This window comes from Phyllobates terribilis, unplaced genomic scaffold (genome assembly GCF_046119375.1).
Source record: "Phyllobates terribilis strain yellow unplaced genomic scaffold, ASM4611937v1 Scaffold_2__4_contigs__length_985480577, whole genome shotgun sequence".
NCBI lineage: Eukaryota > Metazoa > Chordata > Amphibia > Anura > Dendrobatidae > Phyllobates > Phyllobates terribilis.
This window is the reverse complement of record NW_027362762.1, coordinates 832,912,162-832,933,137: the sequence shown is the minus strand read 5'-3', so window position 1 is coordinate 832,933,137 and position 20,976 is coordinate 832,912,162. Positions and strand designations below refer to the sequence as shown.

General features: G+C 42.0%; 1 protein-coding gene across 3 annotated transcripts in view; it reads right to left on the bottom strand.

Moving 5' to 3' along the window:
- The window catches only part of SGSM2 (small G protein signaling modulator 2), a 484,755-nt gene that overhangs the window by 57,795 nt on the left and 405,984 nt on the right, over positions 1-20,976 (bottom strand). Inside the window, exons 10-13 of one of the 3 annotated variants that reach the window (XM_073667783.1) lie at positions 19,618-19,781; positions 18,158-18,290; positions 12,635-12,772; positions 3,221-3,374 (exon numbers count right to left, since the gene is read on the bottom strand). In XM_073667783.1, coding sequence (XP_073523884.1) covers positions 3,221-3,374; positions 12,635-12,772; positions 18,158-18,290; positions 19,618-19,781 — 589 coding nt within the window. The remainder of the gene's footprint in view (positions 1-3,220; positions 3,375-12,634; positions 12,773-18,157; positions 18,291-19,617; positions 19,782-20,976) is intronic. The other 2 variants (XM_073667784.1, XM_073667785.1) reach the window with 2 other exon arrangements.

The window sequence follows — 20,976 nt, the reverse complement described above, 5'->3', positions numbered from 1 at the left end:
AAAACAGATCCTCACAAAGAATGAGCATGTCAGTTTGTGCGGCGCTTTTCTAATCTGCTTTTGCTATTGAAAACATTATCTATGAGCTCAAAAACCTTTCAGGTGATGCGGTTTTTAAAAAGCTGATGTGCTTTTGCAGGTGAAAAACGTATCCTCAAAAAACGCATCAAAAACGCTGTGTGTGAATGTAGCCTTAGATCAGGAATAGAACAGCTATTTATAGGACATTTCATAACTTTCCCAAATTCCTATGAAAAAATATTCAGCACATTCTGCATTAAACTACTGGATCCAATTTATTATACACTGCTCAAAAAAATAAAGGGAACACTTAAACAACAGAATATAACTCCAAGTAAATCAAACTTCTGTGAAGTCAAACTGTCCACTTAGGAAGCAACACTGATTGACAATCAATTTCACATGCTGTTGTGCAAAAATAGACGATAGATGGAAATTATTGGCAATTATCAAGACACCCTCAATAAAGGAGTATTTCTGCAGGTGGAGACCACACACCACATCTCAGTACCAATGCTTTCTGGCTGATGTTTTGGTCACTTTTGAATGTTGGTTGTGCTTTCACACTCGCGGTAGCATGAGACGGACTCTACAACCCACAGAAGTTGCTCAGGTAGTGCAGCTCATCCAGGATGGCACATCAATGCGAGCTGTGGCAAGAAGGTTTGCTGTGTCTGTCAACGTAGTGTCCAGAGGCTGGAGGCACTACCAGGAGACAGGCCAGTACACCAGGAGACGTGGAGGGGGCCATAGGAGGGCAACAACCCAGCAGCAGGACCGCTACCTCCGCCTTTGTGCAAGGAGAAACAGGAGGAGCATTGCCAGAGCCCTGCAAAATGACCTCCAGCAGGCCACAAATGTGCATGTGTCTGCACAAACGGTTAGAAACCGACTCCATGAGGGTGGTATGAGGGCAAAACGTCCACAGATGGGGGTTGTGCTCACAGACCAAAACACCGTGCAGGACGCTTGCCATTTGCCATAGGACACCAGGATTGGCAAAGTCTCCACTGGCGCCCTGTGCTCTTCACAGATGAAAGCAGGTTCACACTGAGCACATGTGACAGATGTGACAGAGTCTGGAGACGCTGTGGGGAGCGATCTGCTGCCTGCAACATCCTTCAGCATGACCTTTTTGGCAGTGGGTCAGTAATGGTGTGGGGTGGCATTTCTTTGGAGGGCCACACAGCCCTCCATGTGCTCTCCAGAGGTAGCCTGACTGCCATTAGGTAACTAGATGAGATCCTCAGACCCCTTGTGAGACCATATGCTGGTGCGGTTGGCCCTGGGTTCCTCCTAATGCAGGACAATGCCAGACCTCATGTGGCTGGAGTGTTTCAGCAGTTCCTGCAAGATGAAGGCATTGAAGAGGATGCTTTAGTCCAGGTCTGGGAGGAGATCCCACAGGAGACCATCCGCAACCCCATCAGGAGCATGCCCAGGCATTGTAGGGAGGTCATACAGGCACGTGGAGGCCACACACAATACTGAGCCTCATTTTGACTTGTTTTAAGGACATTAAATCTAAGTTCGATCAGCCTGTAGTGTGTTTTTCCACTTTAATTTTGGGGGTGACTCCAAATCCAGGCCTCCATTGGTTAATAAATTTGATTTCCATTGATGATTTTTGTGTGATTTTGTTGTCAGCACATTCAACTTTGTACAGAACAAAGTATTCAATGAGAATATTTCATTCATTCAGATATAGGATGTGTCATTTGAGTGTTCCCTTTACTTTTTTGAGCAGTGTATATTTTAGGAGTCGGAGTCGGTCCATTTTATACCGACTCCGACTCCACCAAAATGAGCACCGACTCTGACTCCGACTCCACGACTCCGACTCCACAGCCCTGCTTATACGGCTGTCTTTAACTTCTGGGATCATGAATGATTGTTCCCCACTGATGCCGCTGGCTTGAATTCATGCCCACCTAATCGACAAACTAATTAGAGTAAAGCCCCCCATACACATTAAACTAATGTTGACCAAACCCACCGATATAAATAGGTTCGGCCGACACTGTAATGTGTATGGGAGCCAAGGCCAATTTACTGCTGGAGGAGATGATGATCTGGTTTGTTCAATTACGGACTGTTGATTCATTTGTTCTCTTGGAGATAAGCCGCCACCAAACATGTTTAGCCGCTGCTCTCTCGTAGAGAACACAGGAGCACTTGGCCGGATGAGTGCTCCAGTTTATATGAGAGCCAGCTCAGATGGTTGCTGATCGGACACTTGCCTGAATCATCATTCGGCTGACAATGATCTAATCTGTATGACCGGCTTAAGAGTGACAAATTCAGTAGATTATATGGCGTATCTGTGTTAGAACGCCAGTAGTGGATGGAGCGGTGGCAATATGAGCTAAGCATGCAATTGTGTCAGAGGTGATGAAGCAGGGAGTTTACTATTCAGTCCCTGAATAATAGTTTAGAGCTAGCAATTATTCATGGGAACTATAGGAGGATCTAAACAAACGGACAATGTGAATGTTGTAATTAGTTTCTTTAGAAAAAATAGTCAAGGGTTGCTTGATTAAGCATAGAAATCGCTTTCTGAAGACTTTTCTTTTTCTTTTTACACATCGCGGAAAAACCCTTTTAAGTATGGGCTGTGACAGATGCTATTCTACCATACAAAAAAATGGGAATATGAGCCCTAATGAAGTTGTAGCCTGTTACTGAGATTAATGCCATACCGATTACAAAGGAAATAAAGAATAGTTACATTATGACCTTTAATTATTGGAAGTAACACAAAGCAGAAAACTAAACAACTTTAGTCCTATACAACCAACTTTAATTGTTTCTCAAACTGTGAGTCTGGCCTCCTAGTTGTTGGTGAGGTGCAAGAACGCAGGTTTGATACAAATGATCATGTGCTGCATTGCATTTCTAAGCCTGTAGCAATCTCTGGTTTATCTTATTCTGGGCACACGAAGCTAAAAAAGGAAAACTGAGAGATATTTTTAACTTGAGCATGGACTTCAAATACAGACAGGGAGGCCTGGACATCATCTGGGTCTGTCTGATACGGCCCCAGTAGAAAGAATTTGGATAAGTGTGTTCTGTTTTGGTAAAAAACGCTTCCAAAAATGTTGGACATATAATGTTAGTGACGTCCTAAATTCATAAATGTATCCAACGAAAATCCAAACAAAAAGAATCATAAATATCAGATAATAAGGACGGGGCTTACCTGTCATGGGCACAGGTACAGCAGCTGGAAATATCATACGGAGAGCTTCCCGTGGAGCAGGACAGACACGATGATCCCTGACTGCAATACTCATTAAGCTGCCAGGGCAAAAGATTAGCACCAAATCCTTGCATCTCTATTACGTCTCCGGAGTCTGGGGAGACATATCAATCAATCAGAGGAGAGAGTGAATCCAATACAAATAATGCTCAGAATCGCTCTTGGTTATTGAACATGAGCCTACATTCAGTAATGATGTATCTGCCATTTGTAACTGTCATTAACTTATCTCTCTGTTCAGTGCAGACGAGAGTGACAAAGCCGCACTGCATTGTAATATGTGTGTTCCGAGAGAACAGTGTCGTTTTTTGGGTGGGAGGAAGGAGTGATCCTAATAAATAAGACTGTAAATGTGCACTTAGCTGAGTAATAGTTTTCTACTATTCAGTGACATTTGTATGATGTATTAAAGGGGTAGTCTGATGAAGACAGCTTGAAGACGGTTACTCTTTAAACAAAATTTAGCTGAAAATAGGGAATGGGCAAACACAAAAATCTGGTCACTTCAATGCCCTGCTGCCACTCCAGGGGACTGTTGAAGCCAATGTTTGGATGAAGTTCTTGGCTGAATGATGTATGGAAGATGATCACTGCAGGAAATAAGCACAGTCAGTGACCACCAGAGTGGCGGAGGATTAAAGACTTGATTATAGTCTAATTTTATGTAATCTATTCCATGCTCTTGGCTAATTTTTTATATCACCTGAAAACTTCTTTCCGCTGGCCATGCTCATGTGAATTTGTCTGGATTGCCAGTCAAACTCATATGCATGGTTCCTCTTGGCTGACCCCTAATAGAAGGGTATGGTAAAAAGGATAGGTGATGTTGGATATTAACACAGCTGAGGCGTCGGGCAGAAGCTCATTTCCGTTTCCTTCTCATTTAAGTAAACATACACAAGTTTATGGCTATATCAGAAGAGGTAGTTGCTGGCTGAACCAACCAACATCTATCTCACCGGTATGGCCATCTTACATCATCGCAGATAGAGGCACAGAGCACCTGCCCCTAAAACAAAAAAGTTGATAGGCACGTACCACATCCAACATTTTGTATCTAATTTTAACATTTTTATATTTTGTTACCAATTTCAATATGCGCTGTCAGTTTAATATTTGCATTCATTTTGGGGGGTTAATAAATCTGTACTTTAAGTTTATCAATCCATTTGAAATGTTGTGAATGAGTAATGAGATATAATGTAAAGCTGGCCATTAACGTAATGAGGACACTTATTTTTTGACACATTGACATATATAAAACATATTTTCAATAATAAAGGCCTTTCAGCTCTCCCCATGATATGAACTAAGTCATCAACATAAACCAGATCATCAAACATTTTGCCACCATAGGGGGGAAATAATAGCATAATGTACAAACAGAATTAGAGGCCATTTATTTCATGAAGGAGGTCATGGTAAGAGATCTTGATTTCAGACCTCACCACAAGCAAATGATAAAAATCAAAATCAGCACATGTGCAGAACAAAAGTGACAATAAGGGGGGGATGTAGGTGGTTCATGCATCAAATCAGGGTGCAATGAGAAGATTTGGTTACCGGCATCGACCATGGGGAGCAAAAGCAATATATAGATGTAGGAAGAAAAGAAGTCACCCCTTCACCCTTTGTGCCTTAAGCTCTGCCAGTATTACAGAATTAATTACAGTATTATTATACTTTGAAAAATTTAAGATGTTGGAAAACCTCTAAAAATCAACATTCACCACTGGCAGGTATTACTTTTTTTTGTCAGAGGGGAAGGGGTATTGTGTACGTAGGTAAAATAAATTCACAGCAATACAAGAACATGCCAACATTTATAAAAAGAAATATATGAATAAAAACTGCTAAGGAAAGCCAAATTTTAATGAAAAAATGCTCTTCACCTTAATTCTTCAGGGAGGGAGCTGGATGGCCAAAATTGTATTGCATTTTATTCTATAGCAATAAAATGTATAAAAGTAGTAGATTGCCCCCGCATCTGCCATGATTGTTTGGATTAGAATATTACCATTAATTAAGATATTTTTCACGGGCCCAAATAAAAAAAAAAATCATGATAATAAAAAAAAGTATTCACATGGAAAAGATGAAATTATTTATAGAAATAAAAGATTACAAAATAGAAAATCAGAACCCCACAGAACCTAAAGATCCAGATGAAAGGTACCGAAGTCGTTGAAGAATTATAAGTGAACAGCATCCTCATTATTTTGTACCATTCATCAATTGTTTGGATAGCTGCAAAATTGGCCACATGCAAAGGTCGAGCATGTTGCAAACACCAGCAGACAAGGGCAAGCAAACCCTGTAACAACAGTGATGTCATTATCGGGAGGCAGGACACAATGTTTGCATCGCAAATAATTAAAGGTATTGCTTCTATTACTGCATACAATAGAAAAGAGTAGGTGGATTAGAGTATCTCATCACTGCAATGGGTTTACATTTTTTATGGTATTCTGTTTAAATGTTTTAATTTGTATTTAAAGCTCTTGATAAAAAAAACACATTGTTAGAAAATAGAGGTAACGAAGCCAGACATTGGTTGGTTTAGTCCGCCCGTTTAGTGCAAATTGCATTTCAGCAATTAAAAATTCTTGATACTAGAAGAACAAAAAAGTCTGTTTACAGAAACATTACTTCTGATATACACGTGCTCGTGTAGTGCTATCTATATTTAAAGTTGATTTTTAACTTTATGCTATTATCACTAACCCTAAGGGTATGTGCACACAAAGCCTTTGTCAGGTGCGGCAAAACTGCCACAAAGAGTGAATATATGCACAGCAATGTAAAAATGACATTGCTGTGCACATGTTCTGTCCTTTGTTACTTCTTTTAAACGCTTCAACAGTGAAGCGGTTAAAAGAAGTAGCTTGCACAGTATCAATTATGGATAAAGACGCAGGCAGTAGAGCTGCCACAAAAAAACAATGGCAAAACCTCTTAAAAAAAAAGGCGGCCGTTTTTTTCCCTGAATTGGCTTCGCCCAGGAAGCCCAGGGCAGCTCCGCCAGTGTCTTGACACTGTGTGCACATACCTTTAGGGCATGTGCATATGATGTCTTTTCCAGGCAGAAGCCATCAGCCGCCTCAAGAACAACGGCAATACCTCCTGAGAAGCTGCCTCAGCAAAACAACCACTAGCATTTTACTGAAGCGGCTTCTCCTGGGAAAACTCAGCGGCTATGTCGGCGTCCAAGTGATTGGGTATATGCATAGTCTTTTTACAAAGTTTTTGGAGCGGAAAGTCCAAGTTTTTGAGGGGTTTTGTTTTGGATAGTTTCAGTTCAGTTTCTGCTCCAAAAAAACTTAATGTGAACATACGCTAAGACTATGTGCAGCTGCTGAGTTTTCCGAGGGAAGGAGTCGTTTTCCTTAAGCTTTTTTTGGGTGGTTTATATTGGCAGTTTTCTGATGTTTTTTGACATCCTTTAAGCAATAAATATAATGCCAGCATTTTTTTTTTGTAATGAAAATGCTTACAAAAACACTCAAAAATGACTTTATGGCGTCTCCCAAGTGCTTTTTTAGCCTTCCCATTGACTTCTAATGTAAAGTATGGAGTGTCATCCTGGTATAAAACGCCTGAAAAATGGACATGTCACTTCTTTTACAAGCTTGGCATTTTTGAACGCCTGAACTGTTTAAAAGAAGTTCAAAAGCTTGAACATATGACCAGCAAGCTGTTTCTCCATAGAAGTGAATAGAAAGATTCTTTTGAGCATTTTGTGACCACTTTTGTGGGTTTTTAGAACCGGACCCACTCGCAAAAACGCAGAAAAAAAGTAGTGTGAACATACCTTTAGGGTTACAGGCCCTGGCATCAAATGACCTCACATATGGATTTGTGATACATAAAGGCTATAAAATGCTTAATAAACATTATTGCAAAAATGTTTATAATTAAAAAGCAAAGCCACCACAAGTGTACATATTGTTTTATGGGGTTTACCAGGCTTTTAAAATAGGATAGTCCATCAGTATTAGGGTTCAGTCAGATATCAGTGATTTTTCATCAGTATTTGTATACCAAAACACAGAACAGGTGTCAGTCTTTCAATTATAGTTTTTCTTTGTATGTTCCACTCCTGGTATTGGCATACAAACACTAATGAAAAATCAGTGGCATCTAAATGAGCCCTTAGATTGGGGATCCGTCTCTCGACACCCCTGATGATCAGCTGTCTGGAGGAGCTGCTGCACCCATGCAAGCACTGCTGGTTATACACTGCAGGGTTGTAGCTAGGCTTTCCTTCACATAGGGCAAAATGCTCAATGTACTACCCTCACCCTTTATCTAAAATACCATGCCATAGGCTTGTTGGCATCTCCCCTGAGACACACCACCCCTAGCAAATGCCCCAGTGGCCTCTCTTCCCCAGCTGCATACCTGTACACTGGTTTGTACTTGCACATGTCATAATTTTTGGTGCAGCTGAACTTTGTATTTTAGCTTTCCCACTTCTGGCCAAAGTCAGACCCCCATGGAACAAATAAGTCTGGATAACCCCTTTAGGCCACGTTCACACGTTGAGTATTCGGTGAGTTTTCTACCTCAGTATTTGTAAGCCAAAACTAGGAGTGGAATCAGAAGAAAAGTATAATAGAAACACGTCACTACTTCTGTATTTATCACCCACTCCTGGTTTTGGCTTACCAATACTGAGGAAAAAAATCGCCAAATACTGAAGTAAAATACTGATAAAACACTGAACGTGAGCATGTGACCTAAATCCTGCCTAATTGCTCTTTAAAGGGGTTGTCCAGTACTATTGATAATGCCCCAATGTATTTTTATGGTGAAAAGAAGTGTCTTTGTAAATACTTTGTGCTGCTGTTTCTACCTGTGAGCGGCGCAATCGCTGGCCACTCAGAGGCCTCAGGTGACCCCCTGCTGATGTCACGTCAAGTGAGACGTGACATCAGTGGGTTGTGGGTGTGGTTAAATGCCCACAGCCCAGCATCCACCATGGAACGCAGAAATAAGTCACCCCCGGCTGCAGCCGGAACTTGACGTGACATCAGCAGAAGCCAGAGCCGGCTGCGGCGGGGGTCACGTGATGCCTGTGAGCGGCCAGCACAAGGTATTTACAAAGACACTTCTTTTCACCATAAAAATACATTGGGGCATTATCAATAGCACCGGACAACCCCTTTAAAGGGAATCTGTCACCACAGTTATCAGACCTCTACTGTGACCATACAGGGTATAGAAAAGTAAATCTATACATATCTGTATGGCCCATAGTAGAGGTCTCATTGCAGAGAAAAGCGCTTTAGTCAATTCTATTTTGTACAGGCTTGGTGTCCAGGGGACGCCAAGCAATCCCCGCCTATGTGCTTATTATTCACCCAAATCCCCGCCTATATGCTTAATTATCATATCCCCCCCCCCTCCCCTGCATGTCACAGGGCCCTGTGACATGAACTGTGCTCCCTGACTTCCCGCTCACATAGAGCACGCTTTGCTTCATCCCGGCCCGTCTCTCTGTGCACTGCGCCGCAGGGTTCTATTGCGCAGGCGCCGGGGAGACACTGTCACTTACCGACACCTGCGCAATAGAACCCTGCAGCGCAGTGCACAGGCAGACAGGGCGCTTTATGTGAGCGGCGCTTTGCACATGCCTGGGAAGTCAGGGAGCACAGTGCACGTCACAGAGACAGATTCCCTTTAAAAGCACATTTCCTGATAATATAGAAAGTGTAATAATAATGGGTCAGTTCTTATTATATTGTCATATGAAATTATCACCCACTTTAATTATCAATGGGACAATGTAAAATTACATCTACTTTTTATCCTTACATTTGAATATTTGCTTAAAGCATAACTGTCATTTTAATTTTTATTTAATAATAATGTAAAGCAAGTGATTTTAATAATCTTTCAAATATACCTTATAAATGAAATCCGAAAGAAAACCTTTCAAAAACCTTCTAGAAGATGTCCCCCTGTGATGTTCCAGAAACAAATCCATATTCAGCTCCACACACTGAATACGGCACCTAAGGGTGCGGGGGCAGCCTACACAGTGCGCACTCCTGGCTGGATCCCATGCACTGCTTGTCAGTGCATCAGCAGGATAGCTCAGTCACACAGTGCTGAACTCTGTCAGCTGTTGGTTGTCGCACACAGCTCCTCTCTGCATGTTAGCTGATTCCTCTGTACTCAGTGACATCGGCACTTCCCCTCAGTGTTTAGCACACAGCTCCTCTCTGCCTGTCAGCTGATTCCTCTGTGCTCAGTGACATCGGCACTTCTCAGCCTTACTCTGTCAGTTGCTGGCTGCTGTGATGCCTGTGAGTGATTAAAATTCCAGCAAATGTGCCTAAGGAGAATCAATAACACTGACAAGTGCCGATGTCACTGAGCTCACAGGAACCAGCTGACAGACAGAGGAGACGTGTGCTAACAGCCAAGAGCCGACAGAGCCGGAGCACTGTGCCGAAGACTGAGGTATGGTGCAGTCAGACTGCCGTAATACTTGCACGAGGATTGCATCGCAATCCTCTAACTGGCCGTCGGCTCTCCTGACCTGAGCATGACAGCTGCATAGAAACACATGCTGTCACGCTCAGGTCAGGAGAGCGGACTGCCAGTCCGAGGATTGCAATGTGATCCTCACGCGAGTATTGCGGCTGTCTGTCAGAGCCGTAAACTGCTGATGCACTAAGAACAGTGCACCAGATCCAGCCAGGTGCACACACGCTGTATAGGCTCTGCCCCACCCTTAGAAGCTGTATTCAGTATCTGTAGGATGTTATTCTACAGATATACACTGCTCAAAAAAATAAAGGGAACACTTAAACAACAGAATATAACTCCAAGTAAATCAAACTTCTGTGAAATCAAACTGTCCACTTAGAAAGCAACACTGATTGACAATCAATTTCACTTGCTGTTGTGCAAATGGAATAGAAAAGAGATGGAAATTATTGGCAATTATCAAGACACCCTCAATAAAGGAGTGGTTCTGCAGATGGGGACCACAGACCACATCTCAGTACCAATGCTTTCTGGCTGATGTTTTGAATGTTGTTTGTGCTTTCACACTCGTGGTAGCATGAGATGGACTCTGCAACCCACAGAAGTTGCTCAGGTAGTGCAGCTCATCCAGGATGGCACATCAATGCGAGCTATGGCAAGAAGGTTTGCGGTGTCTGTCAGCGTAGTGTCCAGAGGCTGTAGGAGGGCAACAACCCAGCAGCAGGACTGCTACCTCTGACTTTGTGCAAGGAGGAACAGGAGGAGCACTGCCAGAGCCCTGCAAAATGACCTCCAGCAGGCCTCAAATGTGCATGAGTCTGCACAAACGGTTAGAAACCGACTCCATGAGGGCGGTATGAGGGCCCGACGTCCACAGATGGGGGTTGTGCTCACAGCCCAACACCATGCAGGACGCTTGGCATTTGCCACAGAACACCAGGATTGGCAAAGTCACCACTGGCGCCCTGTGCTCTTCACAGATGAAAGCAGGTTCACACTGAGCACATGTGACAGACGTGACAGAGTCTGGAGACGCAGTGGAGAGCGATCTGCTGCCTGCAACATCCTTCATCATGACCGGTTTGGCAGTGGGTCAGTAATGGTGTGGGGTGGCATTTCTTTGGAGGGCTGCACAGCCCTCCATGTGCTCGCCAGAGGTAGCCTGACTGCCATTAGGTACAGAGATTGGATCCTCAGACTCCTTGTGAGACCATATGCTGGTGCGGTGGGCCCTGGGTTCCTCCTAATGCAGAACAATGCCAGACCTCATGTGGCTGGATTGTGTCAGCAGTTTCTGCAAGATGAAGGCATTAAAGCTATGGACCCCAGACCTAAATCCGACTGAGCACATCTGGGACATCATGACTCGCTCCATTCACCAACGTCACGTTGCACCACAGACTGTCCAGGAGTTGGCGGATGCTTTAGTCCAGGTCTGGGAGGAGATCCCACAGGAGACCATCCGCAACCTCATCAGGAGCATGTCCAGGTGTTGTAGGGAGGTCATACAGGCACGTTGAGGCCACACACAATACTGAGCCTCATTTTGACTTGTTTTAAGGACATTACATCAAAGTTGGATCAGCCTGTAGTGTGTTTTTCCACTTTAATTTTGGGGGTGACTCCAAATCCAGGCCTCCATTGGTTAATAAATTTGATTTCCATTGATGATTTTTGTGTGATTTTGTTGTCAGCACATTCAACTTTGTACAGAACAAAGTATTCAATGAGAATATTTCATTCATTCAGATCTACAGTAGGATGTGTTATTTGAGTGTTCCCTTTATTTTTTTGAGCAGTGTATTTTCCCCTAGGACTATCGCTTTATAATTCTACATGCTTCAGAACAGAAATCCGCAGGCATTCTTTAATGGCTCAAAGTAAGCGCACAGCAAGCTTTAACTATTTGCTTTCAGGGTAGTGTTAATACCCAATGCTGTACAGTGACCTAGTAAAAACTAACTCACTCAAAATGTAATCCATTTTAGTGGGTTCAGCCAATGAATGATTGTCCCTGTTCACAAGATATTGACTGGTTCCAACAATAACCAGCAGCATTATGAATGCAGCTCTTGGCTACAATACATGCTCCAGCTCAGGATCCGCACAAGATAGGTAATACCCTAAAAGTATTGGTATATATAAACTACATGTGGTAAAGGACACACCCAAACAGTAGGTCATCAATGTATTTTTCCTATACATACACAGAAAAAGAGGAAAACTAATCAAGCGAATCTGTCAGCAGGATATTGTTATTTAATTTGTGAAAAGCATAATGTAGGGGCAGAGACCGATTCCAGGGATGCATCGCTTATTAAGGTATGTGCTGCAATCAGTGTTTTACCAGCAGAAGATTATCAATAAAAGATAGAAGACTAGGTGTCATGTGCAGATGAGTCAGGCTAATCTGTATAACCCCGCCCCCACCACTGATTGACAGCTTGCTGATAATGCACAGTGTAAACAGGAAGCAGCTAATCAGGAGTGTGGGCGGGATTATACAGGGCTCAGCATTCAGAGAATTGTTACATCTACAAGAGAGAAAACAGGGATTCTATCCAAACTGCACCAAGCAGTGCAGTAAATGATACATCCCTGGAATCAGCCTCTCTGCCCCTTCATCATGCAGCTCTCAAGATTAAATAGCAAAAACCTGCAGAAAGATTCCCTTTAATAACTGATATACCCTGTAATGCAGTATTATTAGTAGTGCAGACGAAACCATCATGGCTGTGCAGTGACACATTATGTTTTGTGTGCTCGATAATGCCACCACAGTTGTGTTTTGAATGGGAAATATTGCCTCTTCATAGCAAGATGTGGGGAGGTTTAGGAGGGAAGAAAGATAAAAACCTTTCATCATTTTAGGAGCTGTGAGGTTCCTAGAGGAGATCATGGATAGCATGGCGTGAAGCCTATCTTCTTCTTCCTCGTCATCATCAACAGAGACGGAACGACTTGCAGCTAAGTGGTGGTAGTTAATAGTGACTGCTTTAACGAAATAACGGTAAGGAAAAGAAGTGGAAAAAAAGAACATATCTTTTAGGGTTTATCAGTATAACATGACATATTTCTTCAATCAAAGTTTCCTTACTATGGCGTCTATGACTTTATCACTTGTAGCAACACAATAACTTTACAACAATCAATACATCATTTACTGTAGCATCACAGTGGTCAAAATTCCTACCTGGTAATGTGTAGATCCGGGGTGGTAAACCTTACCCATTACCACAGCCACAGATGCTCCACTTGACTCCATCCAAGTTCAGTATAGTACTTTCATAGTGTGGCATCCCCAGTTTGCAGTGGAGAGGGGGCTGCACACATGTAATCCCGCCATTATAGTTTATAGGTCATAAAGACTGAGCCTAGGGGACCCTAAAGTCCTTTTTTGCCAAAAAAGCAGAGACACATGTTTGTTGAGGACTTGATTCCTTTTTTTGTGTATAGTGACTCAGAGGCTTCACGTTGCACCTCTGGATAAATATGGCAGTAATGGATGGTCCTGGCAGGTGAGGCATACATGTATTAGTTGGGGTAACTAAGTTAGAAGACAGAGTTACACACAATAAGAGGGATTTATTAAACTGTCTAAAGGCTTTTTAATATGTAAGTTTTTCTTGTACGAGTGCTATTGTTGCTATACAAGGTTTTCATCTGATGACTCTTCCATGAAGGCCAAATTTGTGCAGGTGTTTCTGAACAGTAGAACAATATACCACAACTCCAGAGTCTGGTAAATCTTTCAGAAGGTCTTTTGCAGTCAAGGGGGGGTTCTGATTTGCCTCTCTAGAAATCCTATGAGCAGCTCTCACTGAAATTTTGCTTGGTCTTCCAGACCTTATCTTGACCTCCACTGTTCCTGTTAACTGCCATTTCTTAATTAAATTTCGAACTGAGGAAAGGGCATCTTGAAAACGCTTTGCTATCTTCTTATAGTCTTCTCCTGCTTTGTGGCCCTCCACCATTTTCATTTTCAGAGTGCTAGGCAGCTGCTTAGAAGAACCCATGGCTGCTTTTTTTTTGGTACAAGGTTAGAGGAGGCTGGGTTTTTATAAAGCTGAGAAATTTGCATCATTTGGACCTTTCCTAAAGATGATAGTGAACAAGCCATAACCCTAACAGGCTAATTATGGTCTGAAACCTTGGTCAAAGTTATCTGAGCACACAAATCTCCAAAGGTGGAAAAAAATGACTATATATATATATTTTGCCTAAAATACAAAGTAAATGTGTCATCTTTAACTTTAGGCCTTTTAGAGATCATTTCATCTTCAACTTGCTTAACTGTTCACAATAACAGTAATTTTGACCAGGGGTGCCCAAAATTTTACATGCCCATGTATTCTGTCGGTCTGTTCCTAAAACAGAACAGACCAACAGAATGCCTGAACAGTCATGTGAACTCAGCCTTAATAAAAAACAAAAACTTGTATTTTTTTGCACCTAGCAACCAATCACAGCTCAAATTAAAACTCCCCTATCATTGGTTGTTACAGACAGCAAAGATAGTTTTTCTTTTTGACAGTTTCATATATTTTCTCCATTGGGAATCAAAGTATATGTGAGAGATTGCAAAAAGACCAAAATGTCTATATCCACCAAGGTGCTAAGAGCCTATACTTTTCCTATACTTGCATATGCAGATGCAGTACGGTGTATAATCAAGTAAAAAGCCACACTATTACTATTCTGCCATCATTTAGAGGGAATCTGTCACTAAGTTTTTGCTGCCCCATCTGGGAGCTGCATGATGTAGGGGCAAAGACTCTGATTCCAGAGATGTATCACTTACTGGGTTGTTTGCTGCAGTTTTTATAAAATCACTGTTTTCTCTGCTGCAGATCTAGCAGTGCTCTAAATGCTGAGCTTTGTATAACCCCGCCCATACCATTGGCAGCTTTCCATTTACACTGCATAGGCAGAAAGCTGCCAATCAGTGGTGGAGGTGGGGTCACATAGAGCAGGAGACAATCTGGCAGCAGGTTTACTAGTCCTCTATTGATAATCTCCTGCTGATAAAATAGTGATTTATCAAAACTACAAAAAGCAGTCCAGTAAGTGATAAATAAATAAAGCTTCCAAAAAAGGTGAAGCTAAAGTGAGATGTGGGATATACAGTTTATTACTAGGTAATATTTATACATTAACATTATTTCATAGCATGATAAAATTTGGGGTCTAAGATTTGGTCTATTGTACCCAGTGAATATTATGTACACTATAGCAGTATATCAGAGAACTATGTTCGTTGTAATTTGTATGTAATAAATATACATTACCCTCATCATATATGGTCCATTCTTAAAAATAAACATATAAAACGCAGTTCTTTGTTTTAGACAAGTTGTAAAAAAAATATTGGATTAGTAGATGAACACTAAATCAAATTTCTCATACTTCATATACACTGTAATGGCTAAATGTAATGTTAGACTGGTATTCCTGACACTCATACATTAGTAGTTCCATTCTGTTTATGTTCCCAACCTACAGTATAAGGCAATGTATAAAGCATACAGTAGCACAGGGTTAATAGCCGTGGCTATAGGAGATGGTACACTATATCAGCACTAATTCCACTTAACTTTGACCTGTGGGCTCCTTCCCTGGAATACAGAACTTCCCTGTCTTGTCAAGGTTCCTTCTCTCATTTGAGACCTAACAATATTGTAAGATGATAGTGGGCCAGCTCAGTCACAGAGTAAGTGAATATTTCTGTAAAATGATTGCAGCCTATGGGAAGGGAATTTCTCTTTACATTCAAAGCACGACTGCGGTTATTTCTGTAAAAGCGTCGGTTTGGATAGACAAGTCTACAGCACGTCCTTTACAACATGTTATCGTATCAAGAAACACATTATGTAGGTCAATATTTAGTAAGTGATCTATGCCTATTACATATCATTTCAAGCGTTTTAGGTACAGGGAGAGTCTGGCCTCTACTGATGGATTTCTCTATTTAAAGCGAACCTGTCATCAGGATTGTGCTAAGTAAACTACAGGCGGTGTCAGGTTGGCACAGTTAGGCCATGGCCCCACTATCAGTATTTGGTCAGTATTCGGTCAGTATTTTTTCTCAGGAGTACGAGCTAAAACCAGGTGAGGAACAATCAGAGAAAAGGCATAATAGAAACAAGTCACCAATTCTGTATTTATCACCCACTCCTGGTTTCAGCTCCCCCTCCTGAGAAAAAATACTGACCAAACACTGATAGTGGGGCCGTGGCCTTACACTGATTGAGATGATACCTGGGTTGATGAGATCCGTCTTGTGGTTGTTGTTTAATCTTTATTTGCAGTCTGGAGATAATGATATGCCCATGCTCCGGGGTGGCCTGTGGGGGGCTTTCTTTGGTGCTCTGTTCTCATATTCATCATTGTGGCTTAAATGACAGGTCACTGAACCTTCAGTGACCGGCCTCATATTTTAAATTCTGCGCTCGCGCAGTTTATATTGTGGTCTGTAAAAAAAAAAAAAAAAGAACTCTAGCAAAATGGCGCCCGCGCATGTGCAGTAGCATCTGTCGTTTACCGATAGATGCTACTGCGCACGCGCTGCGGCCATTTTGCTGGAGCTAAAAAAAATTTTGCTTCAGCAAAATGGTGCCGGCATGAGCAGTAGGAGCTATCGCTTGCCAATAGATGCTACCGCCCACAAGCTACTGCAGCTAGCCAATGAAGTAGAAATCCAAACTGGGGTGAGTGTTTCCCATGACACAATACAGCAGAGAATTGACATGCATGGGTGTCTCCTAAAGCCCATGCACAAAAAAGCTTGCCTACAATTTGCCAGGGCCCATGCTGAAAAACATGAAGACTACTGGGACTATACTCTGGAGTGATGAAACCAAGATAAATGATTTTGGGACTGATGGCTTCAAAACTGTATAGTGTCACAAAGCTGAGGAGTACAAAGAAAATGCATGGTGCCTACAGTGAAACATGGTGGTGGAAGGGTCCTTATGTGGGGCTGCATGAGTGTTGCTGGTGTCGGGGAGGTACATTTCATTTATAGTATCATGTATTCACAGATGTACTGTGATATATTGAAAGAAGAAGCTCCCATCACTCCATGCCCACGTACACTTTATCAACATAACAATGATCCAAAACACATATCTAAGGCCATTGCTGTATTTCCGAAGAACAGGATGAAAGTGATTCAGTGGCCAAGTATGTCTCCTGATCTGAACCCAACCGAACACCTAAAGGGAATTCTGAAGCAACAAGCTGACCATCACTCTCCGTCCATTATCCAGGCTCTAAAAGAGGTCGTTCATGAAGAATGGAAAAAGATAGATCTTACTTGGTGCTGTCCTGAAAAATTATGGTGGCCATACAAAATAATAGATGTAGTAGTTTACGATGTGGGGTGTATTCATTTTTGCATCAACTAATTTGGGTGAAACTGTAAATTTTGTAATAGGGGTGTACTCATTCATGCTGAGAAATATATATATATTCATAGATAGATAGATAGACACACATACAAATATATGTAATTATTTCTCATCAGGCATGCCCCAATGCTTGGGAAACAGTTCTAGAGTTTAGCAATGTCAGGAGAAAAGGCAGGTTGTCTTTAAATCAGGAAAAGAAAAGCAGACAGCAGCCACATTAACAATCTCTTTCTACAGGATAATTAGAAATACATGACCAATCAATGATGGACAGTTTCTTTTTATTTAACAATTGCTTCCATTCTAAGAATTACACGCAAAGGAAATAATGAAGTTCTCGTTAACTTGACTAATCCTTCTGTCTGGTCACAAAGTAAAAGATGTTGGGAAATGGCCCTGGTGGTTTGTACCGAAGCAGCATCACACATATATACTCCACTGACATGAATTAAGCATCTATGTATTGCCAGTAAATGCGAGCTGTGGTAAAGATGGCATGGTCATTACTGTCTGAGATTATTCCTGGAAACACTTTACTGGGAATGTATTGGAAAATCCTTAGATGCTATAAACACAGTGGGAAGAATTACTGCCGTAAACCATTATTGAAGACTACTCTGTTCTGGCTCAGGCGGCTGCTAGGAGATTAGCCTTGGAAATAGAATCAATTATAGTGCGATATATTGTATCACCAGGAACATTTTATTTCTTCTAAATGAATGAATAGGGCAGATATTATTACATTTTTCATCATAAAGGAAAATGTATTAATAAGAATCTGCGATTATACCTATCATTTAGATTTATTATACTAATCAGCTCACATTTTCTTGGCAGAATTCATGGCGCAGGGTACAGTTTTATAATATGGCCTCAGGAGCAATATTATACATCAATGAAGAGGAATGGATTGCATTTACTATCCCGGGAGTACAATAACAGATACATAACAGGTTGCAGCTTTACTTACTATTGTCAAGCTTGTGTCCAGCATATATGATTCTAAAGACATAATCTGTGGTTACTTCCTCAACAACGTTGTCGTCAAAGTCTACAGACTTGTTTGAGCTATTTCTTTTTCTTAGTTTTGGAAATACTTTTCCCTAAAATATAGTCAAAACAATCAATTTACAGATATTGTGATATTCCTTTTAAGATAAAAAAAAAATCAATTTATAGCAAGCCTTCACTCTGGCAACCTGCATGTTCAATGCCTTTCTTCTGCTGTGGAGATATGAGTCACAATTATCACTGCTCCTTATGCTACTGCCAGGGGCATAACTATAGTAGCTGCAAGGGTTACAGCAACACTTGGGCCATGGAGCTTAGGGGGCCCAAATGGTCCCTTTGGCCCATATGAGAAGTTCAATATTAATAAAGACCTGTGAGAGTTGGGGGCCCTGTTGGAGATTTTGAACTGGGGCCCACGAGGTCAAGTTACGCCACCGGCCACTGCAACTGACATCTTACCGTAGATGCAAAAGGACCAGACTGCCAATCTCACCAGAGAAGGCAACGGGAGGCAAGAGGAGGGTACCAAAAAAGGAGACTATACATGACCAATCACTTTCAGTGTAGGGTAGAGGGAAACTTTAATCTAATCTATTCTATCTATTATTTTATAGATGAGAGAAGAAGTTGCACAAGATAATCATAATTTTTAACAAGGTGAAAAAGAGGAGAAGGGGATAAATTCCAGCACTGAAGGAAAAAATATTAGTAGTTAAAAAATTCCATTTTATTCATTAAAAAAGTATAGTGAAAAAATAAGAATAAAAAGAGGAGAAATGCATATAAACCTTACACGTCTTGGACTATAGCAAGTCCATTTTAATAGACCCTTTCCCCCTTTTTTTAGCTTATTGTCTGCTCAAAGGTTGCCAGCCTGGAGGATTCCACGCCTGATCCATGGTATTTCTTTCAGTTGAGTGGTAAGCTGATTTACCCTGTTTTCTCAAATTTTTAACAGGATATCTTGGACCCTTACCTATTTGGAAAATGGGGGTCATGTGACTCTTATTTTTCAATTTTGTGGCTACTGCAACCATCATCCAGGTAACTGCGTTAGCCCTCTCTATTGATATCTAAGGAAGTTGGGTAAAGATACAAGCAAGTAGCACTTAAAGGGGTTGTCCGGTATAAAATGAAAAGTCTGCTGTCACTCTGTGTGACTGCAGACGTTTGAATCCCCGCAGCGCATCCACTGTGCGCTGCGAGGACTCATCGTTTTCTGAGCCGGGAACGGTGGTGAGATATTTGATATGTATACTACCAGGCAGAAGCCGTCAGGTGTGCTCGGCCTCACTCCATTTAAGTGTTTATAGGTTTAACACTAGGTCAATGGTTTCCAGTCACAGATTAAATACTGTATTACTGAGATGTACTGGAAAAAAAAGAGAAAAAATGTAAAAAAATATGTCTTAAACCTACCTTACCCCTCTGGGACCATAGCGGAGGCTCTAATTGTCCTCTCGGTAGAAGACCATTCTCGAGACAGGAGAGGAAAGCAAGAAGATGACCTCCAGGAGGAAAGTGAAGTGGAGGTCTCTGAATACCATCCTGGCTGACTAGAACAAGGATCCCTCTACTCTCTGCTGCATGTGAAATAAAAAAGTACAGAGTGTAAGCCAACAATTGTGAAAAGTGAATGAAGTATGTGTGTAGCTTAAAAAGATTGGCCACTACTTTTTTATCGCTGGTCTATCTTTAGGATAGGTTATCAATATCTGATCGGTGGGGGTGTAACACCAGGCACCACGGATCAGCTGTTACCGGAGCCCGCCGGAAGTTCTCAGATGCAGAAGGACCACAGCAACTCCACCAAAACTATAGGGGTAGCGGCCACGTACTACAGATCCATCCACTATGTGTTTGAATATAGGGTGGATCTGAAATACCCGGCCACGGCCACCATAGAAATGATGGAGTTGCTGTGTTCTTGTAGACCGTGTACCGGGGTGGGCTCCCCAGGATATAGCAAAGCTGTGGACAAGGAAAGCAGCCAACACCAAACTTGCCAGGTGAACTTTTACTGACGAATTTAGATAGAATACTTTTCCAACAACCAAAAAAAATGAAACAAGTTAACTCACACACACACCCCGTCAGGACTGACCAGGACCTCTGCGCTGCACCACTCAGTAGGAAGTAGTGACTACGAGGCTATAATTTACCTAGTCGTGCACCTGCCGAGTGCGGTCACCGAGCGTTTACCTGGGACTCAGGAACAATCAAATGAATGTGAGGGATGGCCTATTGGTGGTGCAGCACAGCAGCTCACAAACTTAACAAAATGACTCCCACTTTTCCCCATTGGTGGGTAAATGAGTACTGCTCAGCCAGAGTTGGCACGCATGGTGGAGGGGGATAAACTCTCCTAGGTAGAATCCAGTTATTGATGTAGTCCTGCACTGAACCGTGTATCCCAATGAAGGACATCTTAAGTGCAGGTAAATTCACATCAAGTACGATTTATATAATGTGGTATTCACTTTAAGAACTACGTGAGCATGATGGGGCCTCTCCCCGGAACACCTCTGTATACTCCGGTAGATTCTGCTTTACTGGTGTGGTCTCTATAAGGCACTGGTGGCTCAGGAAGCGGAGTCTGCTGGAAACTGGTGCTGTAAAGTGCTTGTATCTGCCTAAGTTTGGCGCCAAAGTAACGATGTGTGTGAACGCTCCCACCATGATCCCTGCGGTGGGTCTGAGCCCAGGACTTTATGACCTGGGTCTGGTCGCTGTAACGCGGCAGAGTTGTTTCCGCCCGGCCGAAGACTATGTGAGCAG